The 16,570-nt window shown below is 44.3% G+C and overlaps 1 protein-coding gene across 3 annotated transcripts in view; it reads left to right on the top strand.

Moving 5' to 3' along the window:
• Nucleotides 1-16,570, top strand: part of MYO5B (myosin VB) — a 294,157-nt gene that overhangs the window by 252,607 nt on the left and 24,980 nt on the right. Inside the window, exons 28-30 of one of the 3 annotated variants that reach the window (XM_082241748.1) lie at nucleotides 3,892-4,131; nucleotides 4,894-4,994; nucleotides 11,538-11,615. In XM_082241748.1, the coding sequence (XP_082097874.1) occupies nucleotides 3,892-4,131; nucleotides 4,894-4,994; nucleotides 11,538-11,615 (419 nt within the window). The remainder of the gene's footprint in view (nucleotides 1-3,891; nucleotides 4,132-4,893; nucleotides 4,995-11,537; nucleotides 11,616-16,570) is intronic. The other 2 variants (XM_082241749.1, XM_082241750.1) reach the window with 2 other exon arrangements.

Below are 16,570 nucleotides of genomic sequence, written 5' to 3'. Positions count from 1 at the left end.
TCTGTGCCCTATAAATTCTCTAACTGGGGTGTTCTTGGGACTCCCCAAGTCCTTGGATGAGCACTGCAGGGACTTTAGAGCCCTCCCCTGCCTGTTAGGTCTGGTTCAGATGTGGCAGATGATGAGCTGGCAAAACTCTGCTTTTGCTATCAATGAGTTTCTCGGCTCAGTTCAAAATGTTGGTTGAAGGACTGTGTCCTCCTGTCCACCTCTGGTAGAGGGTACGTCGTGCTTCTTCCGGGGTAGTTTGTCTGTACCCTGCCCTCAGTAATCACCTGTGGTTCCTAGAAGCTGTCAGCATGCGACAGCAGCCACACCCCGGGAACGACTTCGACTGACCAGCCAAACCAGGTGCGGGGAGCCAATGGGTCTCAAATCCTTGGTGATTTAGGGACTTCTCCTGCATGCAAACAGCCTCCAGTGGATTGAATGGACAAGACCAAAGTGGGTCCAGCAGTCAAGAAGGCAGTTTCTGCATGGTCTGTAGAGGGAAGCGGGTGGGTAGATGGAGCTCGTCAACCTGGGAAGGTTGCCCACCAGAAGAAGGAGAACTTTGATCCTAAATCTCTGCTGGCTTGAGGGATGTCTTTGGGAGAAGGAAAGGCTAAGGAGTAAATGCAGCACAAATCTGGAGTGGAGTCCCTAAGACGGTTGGATGGCGCCTTGTACGCCTCCTTCTGGCAACTCCTGCAGGTACCCAATGTCCTACTGTGCTTTCCTTTGGACCACATCAGGTGGGTCTTGTCGTCTGGGCAGCCCAGGACCTTCAACCACATTGCCCAGGCTTGCATCCCAGGGAGGTCACCTTGGTGCTGCTAACGCAGAGGTTTGACTTCATCCCCAGAGATGCACTCTGTTGTCTCTCAAGACAGATGGATGTCAGCCACAACCTTGAGGCGGCTGTTAGAGATGCTGTATCATGGATGCCCCTGTTTTCTGAAGATTCATACATTATTTTATTTAGTACATTTGTATCCCACCTTTCTTATATCATGGGACTTAAGTCAGCATATATGAGAGATTGCCCTGCAGTAGCCTATCCAAACACTGATCATGCCGATCAGAAGGTTGGTGGTTTGAATCCCCGCGATGGGGTGACCTCCTGTTTTTCGGTCCCTGCTCCTGCCAACATAGCAGTTCGAAAGCATGTCAAAAGTGCAAGTAGATAAATAGGTACCACTCCAGGCGGGAAGGTAAACGGCGTTTCTGTGCGCTGCTCTGGTTTGCCAGAAGTGGCTTAGTCATGCTGGCCACATGACCCGGAAGCTGTACACCAGTTCCCTCGGCCAGTAAAGCGAGATGAGCACCGCAACCCCAGAGTCAGCCACGACTGGACCTAATGGTCAGGGGTCCCTTTACCTTTACCTAAGGCACAAGGTGTAAGTGAGCACTGCATTTTCTTCAGGCTAACAATTTTCTGAGCATCAAGGAAATACAGTGGTACCTCGGGTTACATACTTAATTCGCTCTGGAGGTCCATTCTTAACCTGAAACTGTTCTTAACCTGAAGGACCACTTCAGCTAATGGGGCCTGCCACGCCGCTGCCACGCGATTTCTGTTCTCATCCTGAAGCAAAGTTCTTAACCCGAGGTACTATTTCTGGGTTAGCGGGGTCTGTAACCTGAAGCATATGTAACCCGAGGTACCACTGTATACATATACTACCAATTCCTTTCCCTCCTGCCACCTCCCTTTGGCAATGTAGTGCATTTCTTAAGTCATCTTCTACCAATTTGCCTATTCTGTGTGCAAAATTATTTACAGATGGTGATGACATAAATAGAATTTGTTTTTTTCCTTCTCTTTCCCCCCCACCTCCACCCCTTTTTCTTGCTCCAGTAAGAGGTTTTAAAAGAAATTGTTGCATTTTGGACTTCTTTTTGTATGTTAGGCTCATGATTAATGTGTGAGCTGTTCGCAACTTGAAGATAAATCTTTAATGTGCATCAACTGCAACCATTTATTTTTCGGGCACCCAAAGGAGGTGGAAAAAAATGAAGATTCTTAGCAATTTTTGGTCATTCTGGAACAGTTTCCCTTAGAAACAGTAAATATACTGGGGGGGGTTAAAAAGTTATTTATTTAATAATTGTGTTTATAGGCAGCATAATAATTCATGTTTTCTTGGCAGCTCACAAAAAACAGTTAATGGTAGATAATACCGTAATAAGCAGACCTCTTGCCTCAACTTTTCCTCATAAGGCTTGATTTCCAGACCCTTGATCATCTTAGTTGCCCTCCTCTGTAAAACGTTCTAGTTTGTCAACATCCTTCTTAAATTGTGGTGCCCAGAATAGGACACAGTATTCCAGGTCTCCATCAACTGAAGCCTCTGGATCAGGCCCAAGGGTAGCCCAGCCTACAGCATGATCCATGTCTTGAGGTGACCAAAGCATGGATAACCATGGCCAGCCTTTCCCTGTTCAAGAACAACCATAGCTGATGTATCAGCCATAGCTGGTAAAATACACACCTGAAGAATTTTTGTGAAAACTTAATCACATGCTGATACCATAGAATCATAGAGTTGGAATAGACCACAAGGGCCATCGAGTCCAACCCCCTGCCAAGCAGGAAACACCATCAGAGCACTCCTGACATATGGTTGTCAAGCCTCTGCTTAAAGACCTCCAAAGAAGGAGACTACACCACACTCCTTGGCAGCAAATTCCACTGTCAAACAGCTCTTACTGTCAGGAAGTTCTTCCTAATGTTTAGGTGGAATCTTCTTTCTTGTAGTTTGGATCCATTGCTCTGTGTCCGCTTCTCTGGAGCAGCAGAAAACAGCCTTTCTCCCTTCTCTATGTGACATCCTTTTATATATTTGAGCATGGCTATCATATCACCCCTTAACCTCCTCTTCTCCAGGCTAAACATGCCCAGCTCCCTTAGCCGTTCCATAAGGCATTGTTTCCAGGCCTTTGACCATTTTGGTTGCCCTCCTCTGGACACGTTCCAGTTTGGCAGTGTCCTTCTTGAATTGTGGTGCCCAGAACTGGACACAGTACTCCAGGTGAGGTCTGACCAGAGCAGAATACAGTGGCACTATTACTTCCCTTGATCTAGATGCTATACTCCTATTGAAAATGTGGAGAATTGAATTTAAGTTTGGAAAAATGAGAAACTTGAGAGAAAACAAAATTTGCAGATTCACCATCCCTACTCTCAAGAAATATTTGGCCACTGACTCCATTGAGGGCAAGGCAGGAAGAATACTCCCCCACACCCAGCTAAGGCCCTAGGAAAAACAAGATTCAGGACAAACCTCAAAGGCCTCTTTTTTCTCTGTAGTTGCGATTTAATTTATATTGTACTCATTAAAATTTATAACATGTAGCTTTTAATTGCCCCTCTGACCTCTCTGAGAAGGTTTTGCTTATGCATTCTGTGGGAGATGGTTTCTTTGTACCTTGATTTCAAAATGGTTTACAGGTTCTCAGCGCCTTTTTACATGCTGGTACAATCTGAGGAAGATTAAGTAGCCAGAGCCAGTCCAAGACATTTTGCCGCCTGAAGCAGAGCAGCAAATGGCAGCAAAAGGCCAGCCAAGTTATTTTGACACCTGAAGTACAAATCCCCACCAGTACCTCTCTCCCACAATGGCAGTAAAATTACAAATGCAACAATTTAAGTAACTTAACAATTGGCTGCTCTTTCATGACACCCAAAATCTGCTGCCTGAAGCGGCCGCCTCAGTCTGCCTAATGGTAGGACTGGGCCTGTTAATCGCTAAGAAGTGCATGCAGTTGTGTTCATACAAAGTTAAACTTGCTGATCATCCCGTTGTGCTTTTTGTTAACGTGCGCTGCTCCAAAGGAATGAGAAAAACAAGAGCAGCAGTTCTAGAAATTATTAAGTGGGGGTGACTTTTCAAATGTCATTTTCAATAGAGGCAAGAGTTAGAATCTGAGAACAAGAAACTGAAAAATGACCTTAACGAGCTGAGGAAAGCTATAGTGGACCGGGTGGCCCAGAACAACTCTTCTAACGATGTCCACGACAGTTACAGCCTCCTCCTGAATCAGCTCAAGTCTGCTAACGAAGAGCTGGAAGTGCGGAAGGAAGAGGTGCTTATTCTCAGGACACAGATTATAAAGGCAGCCCAGCAAAAAGATGCAGGCAGAAATATGGTAATGGACAAGAAAAGCAGGTCCTTCCATTTGTGTGTGTTTGTGTGTGCTTTCCTTTCACCATGTTGCCAACTATCACTGTATCTCAATGGTCGGGCACAGTGGTTTACGGCAAGTCCAAAACCAAAAACGGTCAGGAGGATTCTTTTGAAACAAATTGTTCCAAGTTGCATTGCTGTCTGTCTGCATTGACTGAACTGATATCAAAGACAAACTGATCAGAAGAAGGGTCTGGGCAAATGTAAGTGACCAATCCCCTGTCGTCATCGTCCCGGTCCATTTTACAAAATATGAATTTCCCCTTTTCAGTTCTGGTTTCTCAGTTCTAGGATGGCTCAGCCACCAATTTCCATTCTTCATATTAAATTGGTGTAGCAATCATTCATTTTTCCCATCATATTTTCGTGAGGTGAGTTAGAGGAATCTTAAAAGATAATTCTTGGTGTTCTCACTAAACTACAACTCCCAGGTTTCTTTGGAGGAATAAAACCGAAATAGGTGTGTGTTGAAAATCTGCCCTCCGTCTTTCCTCTTAACTTCTCTTCAGGCCGAATTCCACTGGGCCCTTCCAGTTCACTTTCCAACTTCCTTCAGACATTGAATATACCTTGTCGCAAATGTAATATCAATGATTGCGAAACCTTTTGCATGTCAAAAATGTTGCATGTATGACCAGTGTAGAATTAGCAGAGCATGTGGGGAGGGAAATGGAAATTATTGACCGGGAGGAAATATTTCATGGTAGGATTTTTCTTTTTCAAGGAGTCAAACAGCAACATGCAAACTAGCTGGCCCAACAGTGACAAGCACGTGGATCCAGAAGATGCCATAGAGGCCTATCATGGAGTGTGTCAGACAAACCGGTAAGCCTGTCTTTGTTTATCCATTACTACTGGTCAACACGAGTTGGAATCTGGACCCTCTGTTCATTTCTAAGTAACTGAGGGGGGCGTCATCAGATGCAGGGTACCAGCAACAGGTGCAATCGTAAACAAAAATATGGATTGCTTCTTCTTACAGAAGCATCAAACTACAAACTGTTCAGGGTGTATCGTTCTTATTTGTGGCCTTTTCACACAAGCACAGAATCTGCTGTTTCATGGGGTATTGGTATCCTGAGCATCTTGGCTTCCCTTTCCCTAAAATAAATTTCTAGACCTCATACATTGTGGAGAACAACTCAGAAACAGAATGTTAGAATGATGTTGGATTGAAGTTAAGTGGTTTCTAGCTGTAATGGTATAAAAGAATATGAAAAAATTGGATTTTTAACAGGTAAATTCAGGTTACAATATATCAAGATTAAAGATCAGGATAAAATAAGGAGGGAAAGGAATTGCTGAACTAATAAATTGAACTGGAATACAAAAAGGGGAGGTATGAGGAGGTCCGGGAAACAAGTAAATGAAAGATAAGTGATGAAAAGATTGAATTGTTTTTAACTATTTTTATTTTGTATTTTTTCTTTTCTCTTTTTCATTTTGTAACATTGTAAAAACCTTAATAAATATTTATTTTTTTAAAAAAGAGAGAGAACAACTCAGAAGCATTTCAATGGTATCTGAGAGAGGCTCAAAAAGCAAGAGGGGGTTGTTTTTTTAAAAAAAAGAATTGCATTGCCCCTAGAAAGGCTCTGAAGAATTTTTTTCAAAACTTGGCTTTAACTGTTGAAGATCTGGGGTCAATTTGCACGTCCAGGTGAGTTCCACTGAGAAATGAACTTGCAGGGGGGGGTGGAAGTATAGAATTAGGCCCGCGGTAAAGCAGTTGTGTGACTCTTCTTACACACATAGAGATTGCAAGTCAAAACTGTGTCCTCAGGTATTTTTTACATCACAGCTCCCATCACCCCTAGCAGGGGATGATGTGGACTGTAGCCCCAACAACATCTAAGGACCCAATAATGAGGAAGGCTCCTTAAGCCCTCCTTGGCTAGCTTTGCAGTGATGGTGCTTGCGTTGCAAATTAGATACATCATGAATTGACCACTTTGCACGCCAGGTTTTGACAATGGACTACTCAGACTGCTCCTTCGTCATGCCAAGTTGGTCATGTGAATTAGTTTGAAATAACAAACCTGAGCTTTTTTTTTGCGGATAAGAAAGAAATATGTTGCAAACAGGACACTGTTTCTTACATCTTGATCCCCTTGCATTGTCTACTGTTTTCTTACCTCCAAAGTTACTTCCTTTTTATGTGGATGGGCAGATAGACAGATACATATTTAAAAATGCAGGAGACTTCCGGGGTGGCGCCTCCGGCGATGGCGGACTCCCTCTGAACTGGAGGGACAAGCTCCGCACGAAACGGGCGTAGCGGGGACCCTTCTGAAAATCACAGGCGGATGAAGCCTGTGACCGTGGGACTCGGCGGGCACCCTTAGCGTCCCTCCCCCAGACATGTATGTCCCTCCCTTCTAATGCATACACATTACTCAGGATAACGAACAACAGTTAAAATGTCGCAAGCTCAGCCCGGCCACTGAGATCTAGCTCCAAGGGCCTTCCTCCTCGGAGGGCCTTCTGCTGGTTCCCTCGCTGAGAGAAGCAAAGTTACAGGGAACCAGGCAGAGGGCCTGTCGCAAATTCTTTGCAGCACTTTAGCAGAAATGCTCAGCGTTCCAGGTTCTTCAGTGCAGTATATTTATTGTGAGCTATATATACAAATATGGGACACGGGTGGCGCTGTGGTCTAAATCACAGAGCCTAGGGCTTGCCGATCAGAAGGTCGGCAGTTCGAATCCCCGCGACGGGGTGAGCTCCCGTTGCTCGGTCCCTGCTCCTGCCAACCTAGCAGTTTGAAAGCATGTCAAATGGCAAGTAGATAAATAGGTACCGCTCCTGCGGGAAGGTAAACGGCGTTTCTGTGCGCTGCTCTGGTTCGCCAGAAGCGGCTTAGTCATGCTGACCACATGACCCGGAAGCTGTATGCCGGCTCCCTCGGCCTGTAAAGCGAGATGAGCGCCACAACCCCAGAGTCGGTTACAACTGGACCTAATGGTCAGGGGTCCCTTTACCTTTATATATACAAATATCTACAGGCTATAATACACGAGCAGTTCATACAGTCAAATATCGAGTATCTGGCTGCACCTTAAGGCAAATAGGAAGACCTCTAACTCTCTCTCTCTCTCTCTGACTACACTCCTCTACACCACCCCTTTACTGCTGGACAGGTTTCCCTTTTAAACCGATGACAGCCAATCAACTGACAGCACATTACTGTTGAGTCATTCTGACCCAGCAATTCCATAGAAAGTATTGCAGGCTGATGCAATCAGCCAGTTGCATCAGCTAGCAAACTCAAGCCTGCAGACTTGCTATCTCACACAGCATTCTGTGAATCCCGACAGGGCCTTCTTGGTAGTTGCGCCTGCTATGTGGAACACCCTCCCATCAGATGTCAAGAAGACAAGTAACTATAAAACCTTTAGAAGACATCTGAAGGCAGCCCTGTATTGGGACAGTTTTTAATGTTTGGTGTTTTTGCATATGCTAAAAGCCGCCCAGTCAGATGGGCTGGGTACAAATAATAAAATTATTCCTGTTGTTGTTGTTATTAGGAAGATGCCTTATACTGGTCCATCTAGCTCAGTATTGTTCACACTGATTTTCAGGAGTGCTGCAGGATTTGACTGGGGTCTCTCCCAGCCCTGCCTGGTGATTGATAGCCATGTTCAAATATATAAAAGGATGTCATATAGAGGAGGGAGAAAGGTTGTTTTCTGCTGCTCCAGAGAAGCGGACACGGAGCAATGGATCCAAACTACAAGAAAGAAGATTCCACCTAAACATTAGGAAGAACTTCCTGACAGTAAGAGCTGTTCGACAGTGGAATTTGCTGCCAAGGAGTCTGATGGAGTCTCCTTCTTTGGAGGTCTTTAAGCAGAGGCTTGACAACCATATGTCGGGAGTGCTCTGATGGTGTTTCCTGCTTGGCAGGGGGTTGGACTCGATGGCCCTTGTGGTCTATTCCAACTCTATGATTCTATGATTCCCAGTATTGATGCTCTGCCAATGAGCCGTGGCCTTTCCCCGACACCAGTCACATCAATGCTGAGTTTGCTTATACAGAAAAGGTATGGTTCAATTCCAACATTAGGATATGGTGTTCCTGGCTCGAGACTTAACTAGTTCAATCCAGCGTGCTCCAGAGTGGTTGGAACGCCTTCTGTGTCAAAGCTGCAGTGGAATATAGCTTTTGTAGCAGTACGGGAGAGTTATAAGCACTACTTACATCGAAGTAATAATTCATAGACCATGCTGAGGGAAGATGTTTAATAGGAGGGCTGCCAAGATGTTTCCCCTGAGGCTGGAAAAAGTGTTAAAGAAAAGCAAACCACCAGCTTTATAATGGTAAAATGAGCTAATATATACACATCTTGTGTCCTTGGAAGCCCATCACCCACATTAGCTGCTAAATTTGTATCTTAACTCTCAGCCATGATTCCTCTTTGATTACAGGTTTCCTGTAGTGTGAGCTTAATACCCTGAATTTGTGTCTTCCTTTTACAATAACAGAAAAGAGGGAGAGAGATTTACATCACTCCCATGAGTATCCTCCCATCCCTTTATCCATGAAAGCACGCTAAAACGAAAGTGGGAGAGAATAGATGGGGAGGGGGGAGATGGATAGATAAAGCTGGAACATTCATAAAAATGCTGCAAGCAATCTAAATACTTATTTGACTGTAATTAGATAGCTCCATGTTCATAGTATTCCCCAGATTCCATCACCTTTCCTACCGTCTACAAACTTAAGCTATCATCTGGGTTTGTAAATGTTGTGGAAGCAAAAGAACTCGTTCAATGATATAGTATAGCTTTTCTTTATTTTCACTTTTTATTTTATGTTGTTCAATTAAACCGTTCTTGAAAAATAATTAAAAGAAAACTATGGCTACCCAAATCCAATTTTGCAGAGATGTGTAGAGAGAAGCTGTTGCTGGGAATCGTAGAATTGTAGAGTTGGAAGGGACACCAAGGGTCATCTAGTCCAACCCCCTGAAATGCAGGAATCTCAACTAAAGCATCCATAGCAGATGGCCATCCAACCTCTCCCTAAAAACCTCCAGTGAAGGAGAATCCACCATCTCCCGAGGGAGTCTATTCCACTGTCGAACAGCTTACTCTCAGAAAGTTCTTCCTGCCGTTTAGTCACAAGTCACCAGCCGCTCGCTAGAGAAGGCTACCAAACCACTCTCTTAGAAAGTGGAACTCAGAGTGGGATCCATACTGGGAACCCTTGGCAACTAGCCAAGTTTCTTGAGTTCCAGTCCATTTGACAATCACTGCCGTTCGGCTCTCTGTCCTGAACTCTTGTCGCTGATGCATCTAAAAAGCTTGTGGTCTGTTTTGCAACAGACTTCGGCATCTTTAAAACACGGAAAGTCAATCTGGAGCCCTTCCAGGTGTTGTCGGACTACAACTCCATCATCCCACACTTTTGACTGGGGTTCATGGGAGTTGGGAGTTTACCAGCACTACATTGGCTACCCCTGCCCCCAAGTAATTTTGCATGTTGCCTACAGTCCTTCAGCAGCCTTTTCTTCCACAATCTGCATGTTTCCACTCTGTAGATCTACTCTGTGAATGTTTCCTTTCTGTCAGATCAGCTCATAAACAGCAGGACAATATCCATTTAAAAGCATAAGCTCAAGAGAGATGCCTCCTCCACAGGGGTTTGCTTCCTTGATGGATGCAAGCCCTAACTGCTTTCCATTTGCAAATGAAGGTTCAGGAGTTATAAATGCCATGGGCTTGTCATTTACCAGACTTTATATTCAAGGCTAATGGCATGTCCTTGAATTAGTTTCATTCCACAATAATCCAGGAATTGGGAGGGGGAGGGGGCTTTTTACAAATGTCAGGTGTTTGCCAAACTGGGGGTAGAGGCATAGCTCAGTCAGTAGAGCATGAGACTCTTCATCCTATGGCTGTGGGTTCGAGCCTCATGTTGGACAAAAGATTTCTGCATTTCTGGGGGTTGGACTAGATGACCCTTGTGGTCCCTTCCAATTCTACAATTCAATGATTCAATGACCTGCCTAGCCACCACAGGGATTGTACCAGTTTTTATGCTGGCAGCCCAAATGCACCTACTGCGACTGTCCCAGGAACCAGGTAAGAAAACTGGTGACAATAGGACATACCTCTCCAATAGTTTGTACGTGTTCCATAAGATATTTCCCCCATAATTTTCTCTTTGGTGGAGCCATTGCTTGCGGGGAGGCGTCTGTTTGGGTCTGCTCCTGATTTGAGCTGTAGCATTAACACTCAGAGGAGACGAGTATAAAATGGTGGGAGGGTCCCAGCATCGCAAAGCTGGAATTGTTTTTGAGCATCTCGGTTGCTTTATTTCAGGGCAGTGAGGCAACCCATTTTTCTCGCGGAGCGAAGGGGTGCGTCTCCCATGGTGCCCCTAATGTGGCAGCCAGACCCAGCTCTTCAGTTAATTGCTCTTCTTCCCTTTTGTAATATCTGAATATTGTGGTAGTTGAGAGCACTGCAAGTCATTGCACATTAATGGGCAAGTGTTCTGTTGCTAAGCAGATGATGTTGCTGATGATGCTGTGCCAAAGGACCATGGCTGGTCCTTGCTTGACCCATCTCTCTTAAGCCACAGCTGGAATAAGAAAATGTGACTGCAGGTGCTACACTCAAACCAGCTGGGCAGTTTTTAAGGGCCCTAGCACTAAAATTCAGGCCCTTTATGGACTCGGACACAGTCAGTTGCTATATTCTCAGTATAATCAAGGTTTGCCAAAGTAGCATATGTCTCTGCATTTGTTTAGCAACTGAAAAATGCTCTTCTGTACACCTCTTTATGCGAAATACAGCTCAGGTTTGACATTGGGGCAGATGTGATCTCCTAGTTGTCAACACTCTCCTATTAATGTCGGCCATTGGAGGACGGGTGTGTGTGTGTGTGTGTGTGTGTGTGAGAGAGAGAGAGAGAGAGAGAGGAGAGAGAGAGAGAGAATTTCTTGGGTGGGTTTTGAGGGTAAGATGCCAGAAAACTGTTCTTAACAAGACTGACAAAGTTGTAACATGTGGGATGGGTGGTTCACAGCATTATCACCTTACTGTAATGGTGCTTTTTCTTTAAAAACTGCAATTCTGTGCGTGCAAACATCAAGCAGTGGGGGCGGGGGTGGTCGTGATTGCACCTGATAGCAACACATTAATGATAATATTTTCATAGAGGTGCATAACAGCAGGTGTGGTCATGATTTTTCTCCCCCAACCTTGCCCACTACAGTGTGTGGATTGTAATGTTGGCACAGGGCTTGTCTGCTTGAATGCAGTTGAGGCCTCCTTATTCTTCCCATCTCTTGCAGCTGACACTTCTTTTATCTTTCTTTCCTGTCCACTTCTGTTTCCCTTTCCTCTGTCCTTTCTTTCTAGCAAGACTGAGGACTGGGGGTATCTGAATGAAGATGGAGAGCTCGGCTTGGCCTATCAGGGTCTAAAGCAAGTTGCCAGGTCAAATACTTTTACATCTTTTCCTTCTCCTTTCGGACCTTTTCCTACTGTCTCTTTCCAGTGTTTCTCCTTCCCCTCACTTTCATGTGGAACTGGAAATGGACATAATTCACAAAGACCCCAAACTGGATTCCTTTGGAGCTGTTTTGATGTCAAATCCAGCTTTGCCACTTGGGTAGTGACTGGAACCAGATCTGTGTGTGAGGGATACAAGAGACAGGCTGGGCTGATTGATTGATTGATTGATTGATAGCATCAACTATCACTCATCAACAAATAATGGTGGGCACACGGGCATCCATGGGCATCCTGTTGGCAACATCTGGGTGCTGGCCGGCCAGCTAAATTAGTTTTGAGTTTTCTAGAGTGGAAACGGTCGCCTGCCAGGGCTAGCCAGCCCTAAATCTGAGGAGTGTGTGTGTCTCTTTTTTTTCTTAAAGTGGCTAAGGTAGTTCTTCCTCTAGAATAAATAATGGTAATTAAGGATATTTGCATACAGTAGCTTATTTCTTGGATATTTATGCAAAACTTTAAAAATGTTTCTTCTGGGCATCAAATGTTACACACCCTTCAGCATGCATGCATATTGCAGTACAGTGGTGCCTCGCAAGACGAAATTAATCCGTTCCGCGAGTCTCTTCGTCTTGCGGTTTTTTCGTCTTGCGAAGCACGGCTATTAGCGGCTTAGCGGCTATTAGCGGCTTAGCGGCTATTAGCGGGTTAGCGGCTATTAACGGCTTAGTGGCTTTAAGAAAAAGGAAACAAACTCGCAAGAACTCGCAAGACGTTTCGTCTTGCGAAGCAAGCCCATAGGGAAATTCGTCTTGCGGAACGACTCAAAAAATGGAAAACTCTTTCGTCTTGCGCGTTTTTTGTCTTGCGAGGTACCACTGTATATCATTGTGTGTGACTAATACAGATAGTCACTATTTCAATTTCTGCACACTACTCTATCATCAATTTGATATGGTAGTGAAATAAAAGAATGATTTCAGCCATATATCTTCATATTTTCCCGAGGCACCTTGTCACTTGTTCCAGTTGTACAGATGTTATTTCACACACTAGCGAGTTGTAGATGCAAAAGCCTCCGATCAATTTTCTAAGTATCTTACGTTTTCAGTTTATTCCATTCCCATTATTACTAGGGAGTGGGGGGGGTATTTGGTGTGTTTTTTTGTAAGGAACAGCACAGCTGAGGAGAAAAGAGGACAAGTCAAGGGCATGAAAGTGCTTCCAAGCCTTTTTCTCTCACACATCTACGAGGTCTACAAAACCTGCTCTTGTATTTAAATCTAGTGCTGAGATTCTTAGAAGGCAAGTGCTTTCTTTGCTTGTGCATGTGGATATGCACACAAAGCCTGGATATGAACAGAAGGGCCAATTCAGGATTTTGTGGACCTTAAGCGTATCTTCCGTACGTGCCACCCCCTTTCTTAAAGTAGAGCCCATAATCTGGCACTGACAACCTAGCAGGTATAGCATGCCTTGTGTGGAGATGTCTTTTGCACGAATCTTGACTAAGGCAGCCACAAAGAGCTTTATGCATGAAGTAATTCAGTTACCATGTGCTGGTTTCTATCCCAAGCATCCCAGCATTTCACATCTTTGCACGACTGTGTCCTGTTGTTTTAGACCAAATCCAGCTTTTGGCATGCTGCTTTTTGTTGTTGTTGAATTTGGTTTATAGTAGCTTACATACACAAAACCACCTCGCGGCAGGCTGGCGTGTTGGTACCCAGGCAAACTTTTTCCCAGGGATTGAGCCAGTCATGTCAAGAGGTCCAGCCATATATCAAGGATGCCTTTGGAACCTGGGCCAAAGCTGCTTGAGCCTTGAATAGCTTCCCGGGTTGCCTCGCTGCTGATCACAATCCTATATTAGTAAACTCAGTGTCTAGAAACTGCTGAGTCTACATTTGCAGGTAGAGTCCCGACGAGGGGACTGTACCACTTCAGACTCCATCTATCTGCAAGTAGAAAACTAGTAAATCAGAGAGAAGGCTGCTCTGATTTTCTGTTTGTGGGGAGGCCTTTTTAAGCTATATGTGCTGATAAAACAAGCACAGGGAGCCTTTAAAAAACATGGGGGAAGAATTTTGAAGGCACACCCCCACACACACACACACTTGCAATGTGAAGTGGTTCAACCTACTCAAAACCTTAGGGTTCTACCACCTGCCTAGATCAGGCTGTCAGAACAGATTGATGAATGTTTGCAGCCTTGCTTTTAGAATCTCTTCTGAAAGCTTTTGGGGGGGCAGTTTAAGTAGCAGAGGTTTCAATTTAGCAAACTCTAATTGGCACCTTTAAGAATCAATTTAGCTTACCAAACGTTAACCTTACCAGCACACCCAACAGTGCAGGCATATACGGGAAAGCTGTAACCTTTTTCAGGGATGAATCACACTTTTCGCTGGAGTGGGTGGAAAAGGAGTCAGAAATGCAAAGAATTGTTTCGCGCAACCCCTGGTACGGAAAGTGCTGCATGTTCCTTAATTTATTGTTTGTGCAGAATTGCACAGTGTGCATTCATTTAGAAGAGGGTTATTTTTTGTGATTTAAAGCCTCTCTTCCACTTTGCTATTGAAAACCATGGTTTTAATTTCCCTTTGGCACAGTCTGTGTAGGTTTTCTTTCACCCTTTTAACTTCCATTATTCAAGTTGCCTCATTTTAAAATAAAAGCATGTTATATATATATATATATATATATATATATATATATATGTGTGTGTGTGTGTGTGTGTGTGTGTGTATATATGTGTATATATATATATATATATGCTTTCGTAGATTTTCACGGGTACAGGAATGCAGGTTTTGGTGTCTTCGGGTGTCTTCCCGTGTAAGAGTCGGGGTGTCTGTGCGACGTTTCGACGAGGTCTCACTCGTCATCTTCAGGCTGGTGCTTTCGGCTTCTTGTTACTGGAACAGAGCAGAATCTGGTATTTGAGTTCCTATAAATACTGTTGAGGGGTGTGGTGTATAGCCTCCAACGTTCTGGGCAGAGAGGAAGTTCCTAGATTAGTGTGCCTTTTCTTCTTTTGTTCCTTAATTACTTGAGGGATATCTTGAGTGATTTCATGAGTGATATTCTGAATACCACTGGGTGGGTCATTAAGTGTAGATTAGTTGCTAAAGCTTTTGTGTCTTGACCTCTTGAGCTTTTGAAGAGTTTTTCTGAGAAGATGGCTGTGCTGCATTTAGTTACAGAATCTCTCAAATGTGTTAATCGCCAATGGATACCAGAAAAACAGGGTTACGAAGCTAATCCAAAAAGAAACACCCCCCAAAAACCAAGACACAGAAGAAAACAATGGCATGGCCCTCCTTCCTTATATCAAGGGCACTACAGACAAAATCAGCAAAATCCTCCATAAACACAATATCAAAACAGCCTTCTGCACCAACCATAAAATAGCCAATATCCTCAGAAACCCAAAAGACAAAATCCAGCTGGAAAACCAAGGGGTCTATGAAATACCCTGCAAAGTCTGCCCAGCCACGTACATTGGACAAACAAACAGACGAATAAATGCACGTATCGCAGAACACAAGAATGCCGTCAAAAAAGAAGAAAAAACTTCCTCTCTTTTCCAACACATGAAAGAAACAGGACACGAAATTAATTTTGCAGATTCCAAATTGCTCTTTAACATGGAACATCACCACAAGAGAATAATCATGGAAGCCATCGAGATAGAGAAACACCCTCACAACATGAACAAGCGTGACGACACGTCCCGCCTGCCAGACATCTGGAAATTAGCCCTCCCCACAAAAACCGACACCAGAACCAGAGGCACACAGAACGCCGTCACCAATCAACCACACCAGACCCAAACCCAGACCCTCTCCACAGACATATTACAGACTCCATCCAGTAGCCAAACTATAGTGGCACCTCCGGATGCTGCACCCCCCTGCAATCCCTACACAGATCTGGCTGGCACAAGGCACAAAACCACAGCTCGCCCCTATACACGAAGCCAAGCCAGAGCACAACTAAATGCAGCACAGCCATCTTCTCAGAAAAACTCTTCACAAGCTCAAGAGGTCAAGACACAAAAGCTTTAGCAACTAATCTACACCTTAATGACCCACCCAGTGGTATTCAGAATATCACTCATGAAATCACTCAAGATATCCCTCAAGTAATTAAGGAACAAAAGAAGAAAAGGCACACTAATCTAGGAACTTCCTCTCTGCCCAGAACGTTGGAGGCTATACACCACACCCCTCAACAGTATTTATAGGAACTCAAACACCAGATTCTGCTCTGTTCCAGTAACAAGAAGCCGAAAGCACCAGCCTGAAGATGACGAGTGAGACCTCGTCGAAACGTCGCACAGACACCCCGACTCTTACACGGGAAGACACCCGAAGACACCAAAACCTGCATATATATATATATATATATATATATATATATATATATATACACACGCACACTATATATACACATACACACACACACACACACACACACACATATATACACACACACACACACACACACACACACACACACAATAGGCATTTCAAACTTTCTTGTACAGCAGGATACAACAGAGTTCATAAATGTAGTGTTTAGGTTTTCAAAATGACTTAATGGCGCTTTGAGCCTCACCTGGAGACCTTTTAAAGAGACCTCAGAAATACCGGTAATTCATATCTCATCTTCTGAATAAGAGACCAATTCAGAAAAATAATTGCTTGACAATTTGAGGTACAAGACAAATAAGGTGATACCTTTCGGAGGGTAGAGGGACATGGTTCCCTTGGATTAAAATGTATCCAAATTCAGAATGCGTTCACCGTTCTCTGGAATCAATACGACAGGAGTCGGTAGCAGGAAGGATCTTGGGCCCAGCCAGGGCCCTTCAGGCCTGCTCCTGATACTCTAGTCCAGTGTTTTTCAACTACTGTTCCGCGGCACACTAGTGTGCCGCG

Source organism: Podarcis vaucheri (assembly GCF_965113315.1).
Source record: "Podarcis vaucheri genome assembly, chromosome: 11".
Classification (NCBI taxonomy): domain Eukaryota; kingdom Metazoa; phylum Chordata; class Lepidosauria; order Squamata; family Lacertidae; genus Podarcis; species Podarcis vaucheri.
Note: the sequence above shows the minus strand (reverse complement) of the source record. Positions and strands in the feature narration are given on the sequence as shown.